Below are 22716 nucleotides of genomic sequence, written 5' to 3' on the forward strand. Positions count from 1 at the left end.
TGGTAGTAAGTAATTAATAAAACAACAATATTTACGTTTATAGATTATTGATTATTTAAGTTTGGAATCGAATAACTGGTTCCATCAAATCGAAATATGTAAGAAAAATAGGTTAGGTTAGAAAATTCTTTCGAGGTAAGTGAAGAAATTACTTGTTTTGTTTTTTTCTTGATCAACAATCTATACAATAAAAAAAAAGCAATAAGAATAAAAATAATCGTGTCATTAAAGATAATGGTAATAGGTAAAAAGGTCGGTACTGAACGTGGTCGAGGTGAAGCAAAGAGGGTGTAGGGTGGACGAAAATTGTTTGCGTAGCAGGCAAACAGGCAGGCAAAGCAAGCAAAGCGGCAGGCAAGCAGGCAAACCGGCAAGAGGGCGGACGGGTGGGTAGGTTTACGGTATTCGCTGGCCTGCCATCGAGCAGCAGTTTTGACGTCACATCCTGCGCGCGGGCGGACATCCGGTCTCGCTGCCGGACTCCTGTCCCCAAGCGATAACAAAATCTACGTTTGTTAAGGGAAGAGAAAGAAAACGAGAGAAATAGCGAAACGCTCGTGGTGAACGCAGAGGGAGAACGAGCGAGTTCCCGTTACCCTTTTCAGCTTTTCAGAGTTTTAAATCGTTTTACTAAATTGCAATCCAAACAACTTTTTTCTTAGAAATTTTTAAATTCTATACTCGTACAGGATTAAAAAATTTTCCAAATGATAAATTTATGTCGTGTTAAAAGGAACACGTAATCGTTGGGAAAGAATACTGCGGAGATACTGTAAATATATATTTAGTTACCAATCCCAAAATTTTTTAAACTAACGAAATAATTTTCTAAAGAGCGACCACAAATATTTGTCTCGCTATTATTTTACTGTTTCGTTCCATCGGATTATTACCGTTTGGATTTAACGATCGTCCATCCTTCGTTATTCTTCATCGAAGAAAAGCAAATATTTCATATATATATATATATATATACGTGACGCAAACGTGTCCTTTTGGCAAATCTAATCCCTTCCATAAATCTTTACATTCACTTATTCTTTTCTGTACGTATTTTCATGTTTCCGACAGTTCACCTCGTACTCGCGTGACGTTTTATTTCGACAATTTTACCGAAGTTACAAATCAGGTCGAATCCGTAACTCAAATCGTTCGAACCGCGAGTCACAGATGGCATTAGTTCGCCGACGCATTAGTAGGTAAGTAAGTATATACGTATATATATATATATATATATATGTACATATGTACTTTTGTCCTCGCGACACAATACGAGAAAGTTCGCGAATTATAGTTCGACATCGTTGCACGTTAGTGACAAAACTAAGAGAAAAACATCGACCCACGAATGATTTAGCTTTGAGAAACAGGACGGAAAGGATCGAAAAATTTTTAACATTTTCCAACAGTGGACAGATCTCGTGTCTGTTGCTCGTTGATAACGGGCGTACGATGAAATGGGGGCGTTTTCGGGGCGGTTCCTGTTCGTGTTCCTGAGGGACCCGCGACCGATGTCCCATATTTTTCCCGCGGGAAAAGCATAGTTGGTCAACGTGTGTATATCCGTTCTAGACTTGTTCGAAAACGAAGTAAACCTTCCTTATTTAACACCATTCGACTCGCCGACAAGGAATTGCCTCGTTTCAACGCGATAACGCCCGCATGCATGCTACAAAACGGCAAACCTGTCGGCCATACGAAATGCCGCTCGCTCGTTCCAACTTTAACCTCAACTTTTCGTTTCCGTTCCGTATATCTCAATAGGAAAATAATCGTCCCTTTTTTCCTATTTTTATTTTCTTTTCCCTTATATCGCATAATCACCATCAATGACAGTAAGACGACGATGATTCTAACGATTCTAATACTCGGATTTACGCGTGTCTCGTGCAGATTGTTCAGCTGCCTCGTTCAACGCGACGGTAAAAAAGAACCGCGTTTGCAAAGGACGCGTTTGTATGAAACGTATCCCTATACAAACGTGCTCGCAGGTGGCCATGTCTTCGAAAAATCTACACGTATATATACGTAATTTTCTCCCTTGTATACAATTGCCATATCACGTTATATTTTCTCGATTCGATCGAATTGATTAGATTCGCGAAAAGGAAGGGATTCGTTCGCTAGAAATGATAAAGGTGGCAACGATCCGATTAAGTTGACACGGACTAAGCGCAAAAGGGAACAGAAGCAAAAAGAAGAAGAAATGGTAGAAGAGAAAGAAAAGAATGCCAACAATGTCGCGGTTTATCTGCGCGTCCTTGGCTAATCTCTGTCCGTGAAAGATTACCCTATCACTGAGAGTTATGCTATGTCTCCAACACTTGGTATATGTAAGCGTTTCTATCAACTCTATCGTCTATATCGTTTCAAGGATCCTCCTCTCTCTATATCCTATACAAATTGACTTTTCACTTTTCTCATCTCTTAATATCACTCTCTCAATTCTTAATTACGTTCATTTACACCTACATCTAAACTCTTCTCAAAACTTTCTTCGCTTTTCATTCTCCATAATCTCTATTACTATATATATATATGTTTCATGCAACGTCAAAGTTTTTATAGACGCATATCGAATTTTTCAACTCGTCTCGTCGCTTTGATGCTAAAAAGTACGTTCGAGTCGGGAAAAAAAAAAAAAAAAAAAGAAAAAAAAAAATATCATTGGCGATGGTCACTCGCGTTCGAGGACACTCCGATAACGCAATCGGTCGACGTACATCAAAATACTTGTAGGTTCTCAATTTTCTATACGTTAACTCTAACGTTTCGATCGAGTGAAAAAGAGGGGGGAAGAATTAAAAAAGAATGAAAAATTCAAGGAACACGAAGAGACACGCGATAATTATGAATTTTAAGTGAAGACGAAAGGTGCGTATACGTATATCGAATATCGTGTATATTGCGAAGACATAACCTCTAATTATGAATTGGGAAAAAATTTTAAGGTAAATACGTTACTATATTACACGACTCGTTTCTCGAGTCACGCATGTAGGAGAGTCGCAAGAAAGAAAGTACAAGGAGTGGCAACAACGGTGGTGACGGTAACTGTGATGATGGCTATGGTGGTGGCGGTTGCGGTGGTGGTGGTGGTGGTGGCCGTCATAGCGGCGGCAGCGACGGCAGCGGAAAGCAAACGCGGACTAAGACCAACGAGGGAGGAGGAAACGAGGCTAAGCAGGACGATGCGCGTTACGTTGGGTCATGCTGCGAAGTGTTATCGCAGACCGGCGGTCGACCGATACCTTATCTGGAGTAGTTGCACACCGACAGTGGCTCCCAACTTACTCGCATTTTAGTAATTCTTTTACTTTTCGTACGAAATCGAGCAGCTAGAATATTAATAATTAATTATAATCGTTAATATATACGATATGTATTCCGTTTACGAAATATCGATATACAATAGGATAGAAAAGAAAATGGAAAGATGAATATGAATTTAGAATTATTTCCGATGGAAATACGGATAAAAATCGAAGGAAGAAAGGGCAAACAGAGATTTCACGTTTAATCCGTCAGATGTCTCCAGTTAAAGCCACGCCAAACATTCGATACGATGATATTGAATGAGAAGGATGTAAACGTTTCTTTATCGAAACGTTGATTTACGATGATCGTACGATTCGTCCACACGAAAGAAAAAAAAAAAAGATCGAGACACACCAAACAACACATCTGGGACTAGACTAATTGTAAGTTCGAAGAAGACTGCGCGGACTGGTAGGACAATGCTAAACGTTTCTTCGACGAACGCCGGTGTATCGCGAGATAAGTCGTATCGTTGTGGCTGGTACACCGGCCGATAGAACACCACCCACTATTCCACCTAACGCAACCGAGATAGAAGTCAGCGCGCGTGTCGGATATCGCATCGACGTCCGATGCCGTTGTCGATGTTGATGTCTATCAATTATATCGTTATATCAATCGATGTGTATGACCGTAACGAAATTAATCGTGAGAAAAGTTAACCATGGATCGAATATCGAATATCGATCGATTATTTCGACTCTACACTTTTCTTTTTTCTTATAAAAAAAATATATATATTTTCAAATTATATATATATTCAAAATGGAAATAAATATTCATAAAGTTCTTCTAACGTTTTCATCTTCGAATTAATTGTACGTACGTAGAAACGCTAATTCGTTCTTTCGACCGATGGTAATAGTTCAAGTAACCTTGGATATGCCAAATGTAAGCGTAAAAATCACCTCACGAACGTAACATTATGTTCACTGGAAACAGTGAAAAATAAACGAACAAGCCTATTTCAATTGGGCCGTTCGATACCAGGCCATATCGAAGCTGGAAGAGGTGGATAAGCAGCAACAAGTGTGTGTAGTGAATTTAAGCGAGTCACTCGAGTTAGCTCGGAATATTTTGCGATCGTTCGCGAGTTACGATTTCTAACCAGTCGAACCGTTTCGAGAAACTCGAAAACAATAGGTAACCAAACGGATCGTAAATAACACGGTATGCGGTATGCAGCGTGAAGTATGGTGTATGGGGTATGAGGTATAGGGTATAGAGCAAGAGGTATAGGGTACAGGTTATGTTGCCACCACCAACTCTTGAGCGAAAAAAGAAATGACTTTTAGATGGTAAACAAATTACACGCAAATCTCGACTTAGAATCGATCGAGTTGCAAACGAAATATTCGCAATATTCTTCGTTTTGTAATTTCTGGCAAAAATTCTCACGACGCGAAATTGATCACGTGCATTGTTGTTGACGAATCCGATCGAATTTGGCAAAAAAAAAAAAAAAAAAAAAAAAAAAAGAAAAAAGAAAAACAACTCGTGAATACTTGAAAAGACACATTTTTCGAGGTTATATCAATTCGTAGAGATGTTATCGTTACGTTCGATTTTATTTACATTACAACGTGCGCCATGTTGTATGAGAATTTCTCACGTTCGCGCATCTTTTTCCATATTTGCGAGTCTCCCATTCCGATTACAATCGTGAAAGATAAGCGATAATATTAATTCGATCGATTCGATAAATTCAAATGTGACACGATAAATTCTAATCTTAAATATCTTGCTCTTCGAAAAGAATCTCTATCTCGTTTGAAAGGATAATATTTCACTCACTCGCCAATTTTAAAGGGCTGGCAATTTAATTAAAGAGGAATTAAGGCGGAGCAAGCCGAGAGAAAGGAATTCTTTTCAGCACCGTTACGGCGAACCATTCGCAGCGTTTCACTCGTAGCGGCCATTTTCGAGCATCCATGATACTACGCATCCTCCTCCTTTATCTCCTCCTCCTCTTCTCTTTCTCATCTCTCTACCTGTGCTCTGATGGTAACTCTTACAACAACATATAATATACATGCGAAATGATGCGTACAGTTATATTCTGTACAGAAACGGAATATAGATCTGAACAACGAAATTGCCAATCGTATAATCCTATTTACAATTTCCATTCACTTCTTTTCTTTGCCTTTATAAATTCGAGTTGATTAAAACAACGTAACAAACGATTGGATATTAAACGAGTATACTTTGGCAACGCTACTAAATTCTAAGAAAATGGATAAATTTAACGGGTAACTTTTTAACGTTACCACGCTACTATGCTAATATCGTGCTATTGTTGCGTACGTTGACCCATGACGACGCAACACGTCCGTCGAATGGTAGAAAAACTTTGATAACGGGATTGGACTTGGACCTTGTTAACTATAATGTTGGAACTTTACGTTCACAGCTTTTATGTTTGAAATGTGGCCATCTCTCGATCACGATTATCGTAATTAATAATAACGCGCACGCGCGGATCACAAAGTAAAATTCGACGAGTTTATCGATTGAGTCGCGAACGAGCTCGAACATCCTTTCCTCGACACGCGAAAGATTCGTGTATCTTAAAATTTTTAATTCGTTAGAAATTTCTACCTACTTTTTTTTATTTAATCCGTATAAAAATAAGCAGAGAAAGAAAAATCTAAAAATCGAACGAATGTTAATACGTACGACCAACTTTCTGTCGGTTACGATTTAATCTCCGTTCAGAGATATCGGGTATAAATATTTGAATTTATGAAAAAATTCGATTTTTGTCGATATATCTAACAAAATCAACATCGAAACGAAAGTCGTTACGACTTTTTTCTTACGACACATATTACTTCATAATAATATACTATATATATATATACATATCGTATAGTAAGAAGATATATCCATTGCCAAATATTCACATACGATATTATATTCTATAATCTGTTGGAAATTTCTCACGGAAAGAAGAAATAATGATCACATCTTACGATCGTAAGAAGCGATGTTGGATCGTTGCATCAAATCTATGTATAACTAGTGACGTGAAAAATCTCCATTCGTAAACGAAATACGACGATAGTTATTAACGCGTACATTGCGTTATCGCGGCCAGTAATAGAATTATCACTCTGATATCCAACGTATATACATCCCGCACGATCGGCACCCGATTTCCAGTGACTCGCGGACCACCGTAGCCCGTTGTTAACCTATTCTTTTCGATTCGGCGGCTATCTCGAAACAAAACCGTTCCTCTTTACTTTTTACTTATCACTTTTTTTTCCGTTCCGTATATTAATATAATAATTCTAATTTTCTATAAATATTCTCGAACCGTACTCTTTCTTTCTCATTCCCTATATATATACAGTCAAATAATATCACGAATTATTTTTGTTTTCTATCCGTTAATTTTTTTTTTTATCGATCGATTTCGATTCGCATCAGATTAATCAAACATGCATCGCATATCGAAATCTCCGAATCAGTATCGAAGAATCGCTCACCGTATTCGTTGTGTCGACGTTTTTCCATCTCTTCACGGATTTCATCATCGGTTTTTCTTCTCTTCATCTCTCTCTCTCTCTCCCTCTCTTTCTCTCTTTCTTTCTCTCTCTCTCTCTCTCTCTCTCTCTCTTTCTCTCCCTTTCTTTCTCTCTCCCTCTCTGCTCCTTTCAGTTGTTTATTGTTTCGACACGAAATTGAACTTTCTCAACTAGACGAAACTCTTTATGAAAATTATTCTTGAAACCTGCCGCTACTTTCTTTCACCAAATCGTTAAATTTTTACACTTTTGCCAATCTCCTCCTCCTTCTTTTTTTTTTTTTTTTCTAATCTCTTTCTTTTCTCTGTTCGCGTATTATGCACTTATACTTATACTTATTTATTTCCACGGAGACAAGTGGCATGAACAGAAATATATATATACGACACACCAAACACTTTTTTTTAATTTTTCCTTTTTTTTTTTTTTTAAATTAAGCAAAAAAGAAAAAGATATAAATTGTAGTGAAAATTAAATTACAATACTCGCAAAAATTCCTTTTACCGTTTACTGATTAAGATCGTGTACGCGTTGACCACCGTTCTAAGATCGGTAGCGAGGCTGGTGTGCATTATGTACACAGAGGAGAACCAGCGAGCAGAGTGAAGCTAACAAAGAGGGCACTCGACAAAAAGAGCGAGAGAATGGAAGAGCGAGGAGTGAGAATAAGCGAGACAGTGTATGTACACGCGTGCACGGGTGTATGTGTGTATACGAGAGAGAGAGAGAGAGAGAGAGAGAGAGAGAGAGAGAAGGAGACGATCGTAGTTCCGTGGATGGTCGAATCAGATCGGGTGGAATTGACTGAAGTCGAACTAATGGTATCCGATCGAATCGGATTGGACCGTATCGAATAGAGTCGAATCGAATCGAAAGACTAGTTGGGATAGACTAGTTGTATCGGGTCAGGTCGGGTCGAGTCGGATCGAATCGTAATTTCGATCAAATTGAAACGAAACGAATGACTTTGGTAAGACAGATTCAAATAACCGTCAAATCCAGAAGGAAAAATAAAAGTGAATATTCAATTTTCTGAAGAAAAGGAAAGGAAAAAAAAATTAATAACAAAGAGAACTGTGTACAATTGTCTAAAAAAGGATAATTTTAATTTACTAGCTAACCTAAAGGGAGATTTCTTTTGGTTCCTTTCTTACGATCGGTTACTCGCTCGCTTTTTTAAGGTGGGGGTATCGCGAATAGCGCTAAAGAAAACTGCACACCGTCAACTCGATCGCATCGTCGTGGATCGACGCTGTTCGTTTACGCGTCTCACACACGTCACATTCGACAATGCGCGCTGATTCTCCTTCTCACATTCATGTCGCGAAAAGCGCATGCGCTTCTCCTTTTTTTCCAACATGTTTTTCTTATCAATCATAATGTATATATACGTACATATATACACGTATAAATACACGTATAATGCGTATATATACGTATATACACGTATACATGTACACGTATGCCATGCGTTAGATCGTTTTGTCTTTCTTTCTAACCCGTTGCTTTGCTTCTTCGTTAACTTTTCATCTTCTTTATCACTATTCCTGTCGATTTACTCTCTTATTCTCTCCTCTCTATTCTTTCCTTCTTCCCTTTCATTTCTGTCCTTTCGTGACAGATCTTTCTACTTTTTTGCTAACGTTAATCGCCCCAAATTACTTATTTTGTTATTACGTAAGGTTAAGTAATAGTTCTCGAATAATAATTCACGATTCTGAATAGATATCTTTAAATATTTCAACGATCGTATTCTTCGAAAATATTAGGAAAATTCGTGGGAGTAAAAAATTTTGAAATCGATTTCGTTTCCATTTCGTATCGTCTACGTATTTGAAGCGCAATATGCTTTCATTTGTTACATAAATGTATAATGCTATTATAGAAGCAAACATTTTTGTTTCTACAAACACGATGATACATTCTTGCGTCACTCGTTACAGTAGTACTTTCAAAGATTCACAAAACAGCCATTGATTATCAAAGTAAACGATTTGCTCGGTATAAATCTTTCTAATGACTAATAAACTCTTTTTTCCTTTTTTTTTTTTTTTTCCCTAGATTCAGATTATCCGTTAAATTTAAACAAATTACATATAGACCTGGAAATCTCTCTCTTGCAAGTGATTGGCAACGATACGCACGATTGTACAATCACGAACAAAGGGTATAGTTGTTTTGTGAACACCTCGATGTTAATTGTTTTTTGAAATGATTCATACTGCCTCGTGATCTTTTACGGTATTGCATTTAGCGAAATATGTTTATTGCTAATAGAGAAAATTAAAAAAAAAAAAAATTAATGACATACATTCTTTTCCCCATTTATTATTATTCCATAATAAATCGCATTCTATCTTTAATCGAAATAAATTTATCATTTTATTTAGTTTAGCAAAGATAATCTGCCGGAAATAAGTATGTACATCGATACTCAAGGACAATCACGTTCATTCATCTGTCTTTACTAAGATCAATGGATCGATCGAGCTATGCATTTATTATTATATCGATATTTCGATAGTTTTATTTAGCTTTTTTTTTTTTATTATATTATAAAATACGTATTCGAAATCTATTTCAAATTTGAACGCTTTATTTTCACGTTTATCATTTTTATCATTTTATCCCAATTATATCGAAATAGATTATTAAAAATGAAGATCGTTTATTTATTATTCGGCTTTCTTGATATTTTTCAAAATTACGTTTTTTTTTTTTTTTTTACAACATATTGAAACACAGTTATGATTTTACTAACTTCTTCTTTAATAAGTTTTCTATTAATCGTTCTTACTACGAAATAATCAACATCTCTGTGCAAACTTCACTTCGATATGTAAATTTTCATCGTAAATAAATAGGTTAAGACAATTCATAGAAATTCTTTTCATTTATAAAATTTAATTTAATTTATAAGTCCAAGCTTTTATTTTCTTATAGAGTGATTTATACATATATATATTATGTAAAAGAAATTAATTTAATTTTGCTGTTTTTTTTAATAATGCATATCTCTCTTCTTTGCGATCAAGAAATAAGTAAATTGAGGAAAATTTTGTTTGAAATTTTAACGTATTTTCCAATCAATATCCTCTCTTTTTTTAAATCATTGAGTAAATGAATAAAATATTCTTTATATATATATATATATATATGTATATTGCTCTTTTTTTAATATAAGAACAATTCACGTTATTAGCTTAAAATAAAGCTTAAAATAAAAATCAGGGAGTCAAAGGTCAATATCATTAAACGATAGCGTGCGCCACTTTATTTTTCCAAATGTATTTGCACCAGTAAATAAGCAAGACAAAGTAAGAACAAAGTGTATCATAATCAATTGATAATAGTCGGTATTTCTTCTGAACTCGAGTATTATAGATATATCGACTCAATGCTTATATACTATTTATTATTATGCTTTTACTTTTATTTTCACTTATTCTTACCCACGGAAAAAAATATAATATTTTTACTAATAAATATCAAACGAAGAATTGTTCAATGATTAGGACATAAAATTTATCATATAATCAAATGTGAAAAAATTTTTTTTTTCATAAAAAAAATTTTTTAAGCATTAAATAATCTCTTTATGAGAATTAAATAATGTAAATTTCATTTTATTTTTATATGGTTCCGTTTAATTTCAATTGAATTTTTTGTCCAATACATTTTTTTCTATGATAATAATAATAATAAATTATAATATATGAACGAAATAATATATGATCCTCTTAAATTAAGTTATACGTAGCAGAGCAGAATACCAATATATTCCAGATGAAAACATAATATTACATTATCGAATACGCGCTTTTTAAACCCGTAAAATGGATAATGAGAAAATTTGATCACATTGCATTCATTTCTTTCATTGAATATAATTTCATTCGAAAAATTTAAAAGTCGATTGTTAATATAACTTAATCATTTAAAGTGTGTTAGTCGACAATATGAAAGGAATAATAAAATTTGCATGTTTAAATTAAATAAATATACACAATTAAAAAACCCTGTTGATATGGTATTTCTTTAATAAAAAATAAACAAACAAAACGATCTTATAAACACGATGGTGAGCAGATGAGGTAATCAACAAATAGAAGGGAATCAGTTTGGGCATCATCGATATTAATTACAAGTTTCTCTCGAATGGTATTCACAAAAGTCATGATACTCCATTGTTTCTTCTTCCCGATATTTACCTAAGTAGTGTACGCGGCTCGTACTTGTTTACGTCCCTATCTTTAACCAATGATTAATCCACAACCCAGTCTAAATTGCGGTTTACTATGATTTATCATACCACTTAACGCAAATGTAAATGGCAATGGCTGTAATTTCTTTTCCAAAACTGCACCCACAGTCCAATTTGTATCTACGCTTCCTATAAATAAAAATGCATGCATTATTGAAAATAATTTTGAAAATAAATTACGAATGAATACAATTAATAATTTAAGTGCTACCTCTAAATATTAAATCAGCTTTAGGTAAATCGATTTGATAAGCAATTGCTCCGGTAGATTCTTGTATTCTGCAATTAATTTCCAATTCTACACCAACTTGTAATTGCTGACTAGCTTTTTGATGAAAACATAGATGACATCCAGATAAACCTATTGAAAATCTTGTTGTAAGTTCTTGTTAGTTGTTACTTCTAAATAACTTTTTAATCATTATAAAAATGTTCTATTATAACTATTAACTATTCATATATCTCCGCTTACATACCTAAGCTACCACTAATCGTAGAATCTCCGTTCGTATATCTTCCAGCGGCTGAGAGAACAGCAACTTGACCTCCTGGCACAGCTGGACCTCGTTGATAAGCGAGTTCTCCACCCAACGCAACAGATGGAGTTATGCTTTGAAGATAATGCATTACAAAAACGCCTAGAAAACAATTTATTCCTTACCATTATTGTTCCTAAAATTTTACGTAATCGATCTTTACCTCGCACGCTTACCAGAACCATTAAGTATATCCGGATTACCCAAAGTCAAAGAAACTGTATACGCGTCACCACGATAATCCGTTGTCATTTGAACAGCTGTAAATTTACTTTTCTGTACTTGAGTAGCTAATTTACCTCTTAATCTTTCACCAAATTGATGAATGATATTAGCATTAAGATTTCCACTTGGGTCTATATCACCCAATAATACTGGATAAGCTTCAGAAGGTACCGGTTGCTGTGTACCAACATAAGTTGCTCCAAATCTGAAAATATTTAAATTGGCTGTTATATCTGATAGATTATTTGTAATTAAATAATATTTAAATTTATATCAATTTTAATCTTACCTATATCCAGATTGTGCAATAGAACTCATGCTTATTGTATGAGAAATTTGAAAGTGATTACTAAGACCTTTATTAAACATCAGTTTTGCACCTTCGAAGTTTGCAGGAAATACATCTATCATAATATTAATAATTAATATTAGAATTGTTTTAACTGTACTTGAATGAAAATTTTTTTATTATGTACATATAATTATATCATCATCATGATATAATTAATTATATCATCAATTAGACAATAAAATAAATTATACGATAGAAAAAAATGAAAATAATGAAAAAAAATTGAAAATAATATTACGTGATATGCAAATACCTTTACACTTTTTATGAAGATCCTCGATTGTACCAGGATTTTTCAAACCATCAGAAAGTCTACTAGACGAGTTCAAAGTCTCAGAAGAATCTGGTTTTTCTAAATTTGGTAATAAACCTGAGGTCGGAGGAGGCGGCGAAGGTGGAGGAGGTACAGAAGCTGCTAATACGTTTCCCATTTTGATAGATTTTATGCGTAAGAATTTTAATAATTTTTGTTTTCCCTCTGTACAAATGACACAATATCTTACTGTTTCACCCTTGTGAATTCTTACACAAAGACGAATATATTTACTATATATACAAAAATCGTTAATGAAAAATCTTTTGATTAGATAAAACAGCGTGCTTTTGCCTAAGCCGCCATTTGTAAAAGGCAGCCACTGCCGCTCAGACCATGAGATTTCTCTTTTCCTCAAAATATCCCTATCAAGAGAAAGACATTAGGTAAATACTCAATAAACGATGAATAAATTTTCAAATCTAAATTTCAATTTCAATTATTTAAATTAATTTATTTAAATTAAATTCTAAATTATACACACATATAAATTGATATTAAAATTTTTATTCATATATGATAATAAAATAAAAATTAACCAAAACATTTAAACAATTTCTATTATTATTGGTCATATCTAATTTCTATTCTGATTGGTCGAAATTTATTATATCTTATTACTTTTTCTCCAATAGAATATAATATCATGTTCGAAACGAATTAATAATTCGTTTCTTTTTATTGATAATATTTATCTGCATTATAATCATTATTTAATTGCTAATTTTCAATTTCCCTTAAATATAAGTTTTTAATTAATATAATAAACAATTATATAATTAATTTATTGAAGTTTGACTTTATTTTTTTTTAAATTTTGTATACTAATACATATAAACATAAATGCACATATATATATATACACATTCACATATATATTATAACAAAATTTTCAACTATTTAAAATAGATAAATAATTTAACATTTATAAATATATGTTATACGAACTTAGTAGCAATAGCTAATAATTTTGTATAATCTGCACCTTTGCTATGTGTATTTTTTTTCATAATTGTTCTGAGAATATGAGGAATTGGTACATGAATCCTGTTACCCAAAGGTGTACCATTGTCATCTATAAGAACTATATTATTGCTATCAAATCTTGGAACTTTAGGATTTTGTTGTTGTTTCAAACCAACCAATATACCTTTTTTTTTTTCACCCTTTATGGCAACTAATACTCTGTCTCCTATATATTTTATAAATAAAAATAAATATATATTATCAAAATATCACAGTAATTATCTTACCTATATAACCAATTCCTTTTTTATTATAAATATGAATACAACGTGGTGGTTTTCCTTCCATCATAGCTTGTTTTCCAATTTCACTATTATCCACAACTCTTAATCTTGTCAATTTTATTATTTGATTACATATTGTTGATGTAGAAACATTCCTGGATAAAATATTGAACATTGTACCATATATAGGCATTATTATATTACCTATAATATAAAGAAATAATATTATTTTTTTGAATATGATAATTATTACATTATATTATTATTGCAATATGATATATTTCTAAATACGATTATATATATATATATATATATATATATATATATATATATATATATTAATAATCGCACAAATTAAAATCTTTGTTATTAAATATTATTTAACTAAATTTCAAAAAAAAATTATTAAAATTTTTATAGAAAAAAAAATAAAATTATATAATTTATTAATTTAATTAAATCATTTTTTTATTTTTAATTTCCTTGATCTATTAATTTTATAAATCTATTATAAAATTTAGCATATATGATAGTTAATACAAAATAAAAAAATGTATATACTATTGTATAATATTATAGATGTATGTTATTGATGTTTCTAATATTTACATCTTAATTTATTTTAACATAATATCTATTACTCAATATAACTTACTCAATTTATTAAAACTTTTTAAAACTATTTTTGTTTTGTTGCGAACTTTAAGAATGGTTAAGAATTGAGAAAAAAGTTAAACATATAACCTATATATAGTATTATCGAAACACATTTTTTTTCCACTAAAATGAATAAAGTTCAACGATGTCGGAAGGCAATTAAACAATTATGTTTTGCTTATATACCTCAAATCAATTTGTTATTTATTCGAAATTATAGTATAAAAAAAGATTTAAATATAAATGTAACAAAAGACAAAAAACAAAGCGAGAAAACAGAATCTGCTAATTTTAAAGAAATTCCTCAATTTTCAAAAGATCTCGAAGTTAAAAATAATCTACTAACTCCAAGACAGGATACTTTCGCTTCACTACTTCGAAATTCTAAATTCATAGATGTAAATATGAAATATTTTATTACATTACATTACATTATATTATTCAATTTCTTTTTCTTATTTTTTTTCTATAATTTATATATTTTTTTTATATTAATATATTTGTTATATTAATATTATTATATTTTGTTATATTAATCATATTTCAGCTAGGAAATCCAGAAGGAAAAGTAGTATTGGGAGAAATTTTTCATATTGTTAATAATGATTTATACATTGATTTTGGATGGAAATTTCATTGTGTGTGCCCAAGACCTCAAAAAAACTCATTGTAAGTTATAAGTGAAATTTTTATTCTAATAAATCATAATTCAAATATTATTATTATTTTAGACAATATAAAAGAGGCTCAAAAGTCAAATTATTAATAAAAGATTTGGAATTATCAACAAGATTTTTAGGTGCATCTACAGATTTAACAATGTTAGAAGCAGATTGTATTCTTCTTGGTTTAGTGTATACTTCATCTAACAAAATGAAAATGTAGTTATTATTTTTTTAAATAAAGGAGAAAAATTTAAAGATTAAGTTACATATCTTTTTTTATTTTCTTAACATTTTACATATATTATAAATGAAAATTTAGCAATAAAATTTTACATTATAAATAAATAAATATATATTTGATTTAGGCTTATAACTAATATAACTTAATCTTTATTTTACTAAGTGTATTAGAGAGTTATTATTAGTATTAATCGAATTAGATTTATTAAAAATTTTTTATGATTTATATAGAAATTTTCTGATATAATTTTTATACAAAAATATTTACATATCTACACACATATATATATATATATATATATATATATATATATATATATATATATATATATATATATATAGAATATTTATAATTTTTTCTTTTGGATCAAATAACTTATTTCTTAGTTCATTCAAAATTATAAAATTTATAAATATTGATATATTATACTTATCTAATTTATTAATATATTTTTTAATTTATATTTCTAAAATGAACGAATTCAATATATTATAAATCATTAAATGAAAAAAAAAATTTTAATTTCGTGATTTTTAGATTCAATTTTTTTTTAATAACAAATTAATGCTTGAAAATCCCATATTCCTATAATTTACAATTTATTTTAGATGCAAGCTGATGAAAAGAAATTATTTTTTAAAATGGAAAAAAAAATAAGATTTCTGAATTAAAGATTTAAGTAAGATAAGATTAAAAAAATTGAATAAATATATAAGTGAAAATAAATAATAAAAATAATTAAATAATTATTTCATAAAAATAACTATTGAAAAAATTATTATATATTTTTAATATTTTTAATATTTAATTGAAAAATCGTATTAAAAGATTAGATCGTATTAAAAGATTAGATTTATAATAAATATTATGTTACTTTAATACTGCTAAAATTGAAAATTTATTGTGAAACTAATTTATTGTATGTTATTTTAATGGAAATCGGTTTCACAAGATGAAAAGAGATGAAATTGATGTTATACATTCATTGATCGCCGATTATGAAAATTTAAATCGTGATGATGTGATTTTAGTAGCAGTATTTTAAGAATAACAATATTTATAAAAATATTTTATATTTAAATCTTATAAATATTTTTTAAGAATTATTTTATATATGTATAAGCTATATATATATAGTATATTTTGATATGATTTTAATGGTTATATTTACATATAAGATAACATAGAACAGACATAGAATTTTATTTTTATAAAATCAATTAATTCTGCAACATAATAATAGATATTCCACATTATATATCATAAATTTTACATTTTTACATATATATATATATATATATATATATGTATATATATGTATGTATATATATTATGAAGAAACATTAAATTCATTATTAATTCAATAAAATATTTAAGCAACATAAAGATTTGACTGTAAAATAACAATTATATATTTTTGAAATATTTATATATGAGTGTTAATATATTTATGTGACAGAAATAAAGCTATTTTCTATCTATTTTCTATCTATTTTCCATTTCATTTAATATAAATTTTTATTGCTTATTAATAAATAAACTTTAAGTAAAATTTTTATATATCAACTTTTGCGTTTGTTTTGGTCTTTAGATCCCATACATTAAGATATCATATAGATATCGTACAATAAATATATTAATACTGTATATAATATACGATAATATAAGAATATTATTGTATAAAACTTAAAAATGTAACATATACATATTTTTGCATCTTATAATTAATATTTATAGTATCAAGAAAATTTTAATAAAAATATTTTTAAGAAAATAAGAATAGCTAGAATATAAATATAAAATATGCTGTGTATATGTGTATGTGTGTATATATATATATATATATGTATATATATATATATCTATTATAAATATATAATTTTTCAAAATAATAATATTTGATATTATTTTTTTATACTATGGAAAATAATATAATAAATAATAAAATATGAAGAATATAAAATTTCATTAAAAATAATATGGAAAAATTTCACTGTAATATCATTTGATTAAATTTTAATAAAAGAGCATAATAATTAAAATTTTTTGCAAAAGAAACATATTGCTACATATTATTAGATTCTGACGTTACGAGTGAAAAGTTCTGTGTATCTATAAGTAAATCTTCATTTATATTTGTTTTTTCTTCAGATTCAAATTCATCTATATCTTCTCCATCAGTTATTACTTGAGGACCAGTGGATTTATATTGAAATGCTGAATGTGATAAATCAACTTCAACAGGAAATAACATTACTGCAGATAATAAGTCTCGTGTGTTAGAATAATATTTTGCTAAACCAGCTGCAAATTTTTGCATTTGCCATACAACATCTTGAACGTGTTTATTGTCTAATAATTCAAGTTTCACAAGTACATCTGATCTAAGTTTAGCAAATTTTGCCCGAGCTTCTTGTCGACATCTCAATACTAAACGATATTCATAATTTCCTGTCTCTACTCGATAAAGAGGTTCTTGTAATGCTGCATAACTTTGTTCTTCATCATCTAGTTCTTTTACTTTCAAACAATAAGAAAGATATTCAAACTTTGCATCAGCATATTTACTAATAGTTAATCGAGTATCAGGAATAGCTTTATGAAGATATGTGCCTAGATCATTTAATATAGGTTTTAAAGTTTTTAAAATTGTTATTCCAAATTTTTCCATTTGCCTATGTTGTTCACCAAATTGTCTAAAAGCTTCACTAGCTCGTGGTTGTGGTTCTCTTACTCCTATTGCAGCAAAGGCATCTCCAAATACTAAAATATATATATGGAGTTTAATATATAAAAATATAATACATTAAAATAGTAAAATCATGATATACATATACAGTACAAATTATTTATAATTTAATAAATTTTAATATTTATTTATAATTTAGTATATTCTTATGAACTATTCATATATTAAATATTTATTTTGATTTTTATGAGTAAATTAACTATATACATAATATTATTATATTATATTATATATATATATATATATATATATATATATATACAACATACATTTATATAATTTGATAGTCTAATTAAAAATTAGATTAAATTATATTTAAACATACCTTTATATATTTGTATCAGATCAAAAAAAGCATGTAAAGTAGCTTTAGCATGAGAAACTAAACCTCTATATAAATTCTCTGTACGCTGTAATGCCATTAATCGTTGTACAAGAGCATCATTACAAAGAATGGCACGTGATAACCCTAGTGCATCTGCTGTTGCACTTCCCATTCCCTCAACTAGTCTATGTTTTACCTAAAATTCAATTCATTAATATAATTATAAAATAATTTATAATAGATATATAATTTTAATAATAACTACCTTTTTTAAAGCAATATCAAGAGTACGACCTTGTTTAGGATCAGCATGTAATTTATTATAATTAATACTGACTTGAGAATCACAAGATTGTATCATTTTTGCAACTTCTACTTTTGTTTTTCCTCTAACTGATGTTCCATTTACTGCTACAAGTTCATCTCCAGATTGTAAAGTACTATCTATTGCTGCTGGTGTATTATCAAAAATTTGTACAATATATAAGCAGGGACATAAGGGTGCTCCTCCTCCAATACTAATACCTATAAGATTACTGCTGTCTTTTTGTATTACAACATTGCCAGAAGTTATAGTCATACCCCTATATTAACAAAAAAAAGAAAATACATATATATTACACATCAATAATATAAATTTAATATTTAAATATATAAATTATTTTTAAAATATAATACTTAATATTTTAATAATATTTTTATATATATATTATATAATATATATTATTTTAATAATATTTTATATATTATAAATAAAATAAATATAGTTATTATTATTTTATAATATTTTCTATATAATATAATATTATAATATACATAATATAAAGTATTTTATAATATAAGATAATTTTTATACTAGTTAATTAGTTAATTAATTAAAAGGCAATGTCATCAATTATTAAGTGAATGACACATGTAATCTATTATCCAATCTTCAATGAAGATTTTTCATTATAAAATCAAAGAATAATAATGAGATAATAAGTATATATGTAAATATATATATAGAATAAAAACAAAATATATAATCTAAAGTATCAATATTGGATTAATTAACAAAAAAATCACCATCTTTATTACTATCTGTAATAAATATTAATTATAAATATTATTTTACTCTTTAATACTACATTTAATCATATGCACATATAATACAAAATAATAAAACAAAATAATTTAAAAAGCTTCTATTTATAATATCATGCAAAACAAAGCTTAATAATTAAAATATAATAAAATAATTTAAATTTTATATCAAATATTACAAAAATTTTTCTTGAATTTTTTAATAATAAATGTTAAATGTTTATAAAAATAAATATAACTATTAAAAATATTAAAAACATGAAATTACAATATTAATTTGAATAGCATATTATAAACATCAAAATCAAGTATTGAGTAATAATATAAAATATAAGCACATATTATAAAACTTACGTTGTATTATTAGATAAATGATGAAGAGACTGATCTTGATTGACCAGTTCTACATCTGGTCTATATTTTGATTAAAGAAAAAAACATAGAGTTTATATTTTTTAATATACTAATATATTTTTATATATATTTATATATATATAAATATTTGACAAAAACTTTAATAAAAAATAGGATAGTGAAACAAAAAAATGCATACATGCGATCTTCCATTGTGATAAATTGTTGCAATTGAACATTAGCCAATGACACGGTGGTTAAAGGAACAGAATTTTCTTTACATTCTTCAATAATATTTTTCAAAGAAATATTATCTGTAGATAATAATGTTTGATCCATTAAACTATTCCACCGTACCGTGGCATACAGGCATGCATGTTGCAAGAAAAAAGAAGCAGATTTAAATTGAAGGGTAACATTCAATAAATAAATAATTAATTTTATAAAACCAACATCTTATCCTCTTCGAAGAAGAAATCATCTTCATAATCCATGCTTATAACCTGTAATATGAATAAATTGATGTTTAACACTTTGATTTCACAAATATATAAAATGTTTTTAAAGATTAAAAATAATTTTGATTAAGAAGATTAAAAATGAGATTTGATAACATATAATATTAATTAAGAAAAATAAGAAAATATTCTAATCTTAGTTTTAGAGTTATAAGATACTTTCATCACTAAAATATTAGCTTTATATTATCTATAACATATGTTTTATATGACTTCTATTCATTTTGTTATATAAATATATTTATGATGACTGTTTTTTCATCTTGAGTAGTTTTTAAATTTTTAATTTATTCATTTAAATAAATTTTTTATTTTAAAAAATGATTAATTATTTTAAAAAAATATTTAAGAAAAAATATTACATATTATAGTTTTTAAAACTTCATACCAATAAAAATCTATTGTTTTAAATTTGATAAAGATTAATTTGTTATATTATCATATATTATATATTATATATTATACAGAATTATATTTGAGAAAGTCTTATAATTCCAAAATTAATTTTATTCATATTTATTAAAATTTTTAATGAAAAAGAATATATATTTTTATTTGATGAATATTAATTGCATGATCTTGAAATATTATTCCAAATATCCTATTATATTATCAATAATAAATAAAGAAAATAATTTAGTGATACATCAAAAAATTTATATTTTACATTTCGTTTGTGATAAATTTTAAGATTATTTATATGAAACGAAAATCAATACATGCTAATACCTTAAATAAGAATTATTTTTATGAAAAAATCAATTCAATATAACATATAAATTTTAATTTTTATTTCTAAAACATCCTCTATACGATGAAACTTATTTTGAGACATGTTTCTCAATTATTTGATATCAAATTGAGAAAAGTTTCATTATAAAAACAACACAGTACTTTATGTTAAATAAGCCAGAGATTGGAAATAATTCTAACTTTTAAATGATTTTGATTTCGTTATTAATCACGAAACTATCTCGACACAAGTTTCATTGTATAAGGTATACTTGAAGGATAAATGTGGTGAATTTTTTCTCACTATTTTCATTGTTACACAAAAATAAAAATAAATTTAAATTAATTTTCAAAGCAAATATTCTAACATATTGATTTTTATGATGGTCATTTTCTTTCATATATATGTAATTGTTGAGTGAAACCAAAAACAATTGCTGAAAACATAAAAATTACACAAGTGTATTATATACTTACTTGTATTTTTATTATTTGTTATAATTAATAAACAATATTTTATTTTTTTATCTTGTTATACTTAATTTAATAAATGTTCTATTTAAATATAAAAATTTAATTTTTTCTTATATAGCCAATTGGAAATTTTGGACAAGGTTGTTACCCTTGAAGTGTTAAGACGCTCTATTCGTAATTGTATTTTAAATTTAAATACTTGAAACAAATATAATATAAATTAATATTTATAATATAAATTAATACTTTTAAATAAATCTTTAATAAAATTTAATAAATTTTAATAAATTGAATGAAAAATATAATGAATTATAATAAATTATGTCCATACTTGATTAGTGCAAGATCTTCAATAATAATTTTTAAAGATGTTTTAATTAATGTTTTTATATGATGTTGATATGTTTTTTTAATAACAAATTTCAATTAAATTGATTTTATAAAAACTAATTTGATTGGTATTTCACATTATTCTGTTCACAATTTTTATTTTTAAAGCGAATGCTTTACATCGTAAAAATACTCTCCTAGCAACAAAAATAAATATATATTTAACGAGTTGAATTACATAGTTAACTATGATAATTTCTAATTGAAATTAAAGTTCAATAAAAAATTATAAATTATAAATAAAATAAATATTCTGATGCAGAATATTTTAGATAGGTTATATATTATAAAGTTATTACATTTTATATATGATTATATTTATCATTATTTGTATATACATTTTTTTAATTATAATAAACTACTTTTACTGAACAAAAATTAAAAATAAACTTATTTTGTAATTATTTTAATAAAATATTTTTAAAAAATATTATAATACATTAATTTTATAATATTATAATATTATAATATTTTATAAATATTATAATACTTAATTATTTATATATATACTATATATATACTAAATATTTAAAAAAATATTATAATACATATTATTTATGATTTATTTTTTATTTTATTAAATTTTTTTTTATAATCTATTTTAGAATACTTGCTTCGAATTAATTACAATGGGATATTAATTTAGTATTATGATAAAAATTAATATAGAATATATTTTTCTAAAATATTTCTAAAATAAAATTATAAAATTATATATTTTTTTAAATTTTTAA

General features: G+C 27.6%; 5 protein-coding genes across 15 annotated transcripts in view; 1 reads left to right on the forward strand and 4 right to left on the reverse strand.

Moving 5' to 3' along the window:
- Nucleotides 1-7552, reverse strand: part of LOC725422 (box A-binding factor) — a 30805-nt gene extending 23253 nt beyond the window's left edge. For 2 of the 6 annotated variants that reach the window (XM_016914392.2, XM_016914391.2), the window contains exon 1: nt 6813-7248. In XM_016914392.2, coding sequence (XP_016769881.2) covers nt 6813-6879 — 67 coding nt within the window. In that variant the 5' untranslated portion in view covers nt 6880-7248. Of the gene's footprint in view, nt 1-2964; nt 3151-6812; nt 7249-7355 lie in introns of those variants that run through there. The other 4 variants (XM_006566111.3, XM_006566110.3, XM_016914394.2 and 1 more) reach the window with 3 other exon arrangements.
- A 3308-nt stretch (nt 7553-10860) lies between these two features.
- LOC408284 (mitochondrial import receptor subunit TOM40 homolog 1) lies at nt 10861-12907 on the reverse strand. The gene is made up of 6 exons (XM_391836.7): nt 12482-12907; nt 12166-12280; nt 11828-12081; nt 11592-11753; nt 11327-11476; nt 10861-11244 (listed from the first exon to the last, which is right to left on the reverse strand). The coding sequence occupies exons 1-6, from the start codon at nt 12657-12659 to the stop codon at nt 11105-11107; spliced, it is 999 nt and encodes a 332-aa protein (XP_391836.2). The 5' UTR covers nt 12660-12907; the 3' UTR covers nt 10861-11104.
- Nucleotides 12908-13320: 413 nt separating this feature from the next.
- Nucleotides 13321-14582, reverse strand: LOC552097 (39S ribosomal protein L14, mitochondrial). Its single transcript, XM_624476.6, has 3 exons — nt 14447-14582; nt 13795-13995; nt 13321-13733 (listed from the first exon to the last, which is right to left on the reverse strand). The coding sequence occupies exons 2-3, from the start codon at nt 13982-13984 to the stop codon at nt 13480-13482; spliced, it is 444 nt and encodes a 147-aa protein (XP_624479.1). The 5' UTR covers nt 13985-13995; nt 14447-14582; the 3' UTR covers nt 13321-13479.
- Nucleotides 14541-15378, forward strand: LOC725538 (28S ribosomal protein S28, mitochondrial). The gene is made up of 3 exons (XM_001121371.5): nt 14541-14846; nt 14996-15117; nt 15180-15378. Exons 1-3 carry the CDS (start codon nt 14577-14579, stop codon nt 15331-15333), a joined length of 546 nt encoding a protein of 181 aa, XP_001121371.2. The 5' UTR covers nt 14541-14576; the 3' UTR covers nt 15334-15378.
- Nucleotides 15379-17330: 1952 nt separating this feature from the next.
- Nucleotides 17331-21760, reverse strand: LOC409315 (PRKCA-binding protein). 6 transcript variants are annotated; one of them, XM_026443304.1, is made up of 7 exons: nt 21116-21480; nt 20322-20371; nt 20068-20211; nt 19869-19928; nt 18694-19012; nt 18429-18624; nt 17331-18117 (listed from the first exon to the last, which is right to left on the reverse strand). In XM_026443304.1, the coding sequence occupies exons 2-7, from the start codon at nt 20360-20362 to the stop codon at nt 17420-17422; spliced, it is 1458 nt and encodes a 485-aa protein (XP_026299089.1). In that variant the 5' UTR covers nt 20363-20371; nt 21116-21480; the 3' UTR covers nt 17331-17419. The 6 variants fall into 6 exon arrangements, with proteins under 6 accessions (XP_026299089.1, XP_026299090.1, XP_006566184.1 ...); XM_026443305.1 differs by lacking the exon at nt 19869-19928 and having other exon boundaries at nt 21116-21479; XM_006566121.3 differs by lacking the exons at nt 19869-19928; nt 21116-21480 and adding an exon at nt 21596-21760 and having other exon boundaries at nt 20068-20371.
- Nucleotides 21761-22716: the final 956 nt, after the last annotated feature.

The sequence above is a fragment of the Apis mellifera genome, linkage group LG10, assembly GCF_003254395.2.
Source record: "Apis mellifera strain DH4 linkage group LG10, Amel_HAv3.1, whole genome shotgun sequence".
Taxonomy (NCBI): domain Eukaryota; kingdom Metazoa; phylum Arthropoda; class Insecta; order Hymenoptera; family Apidae; genus Apis; species Apis mellifera.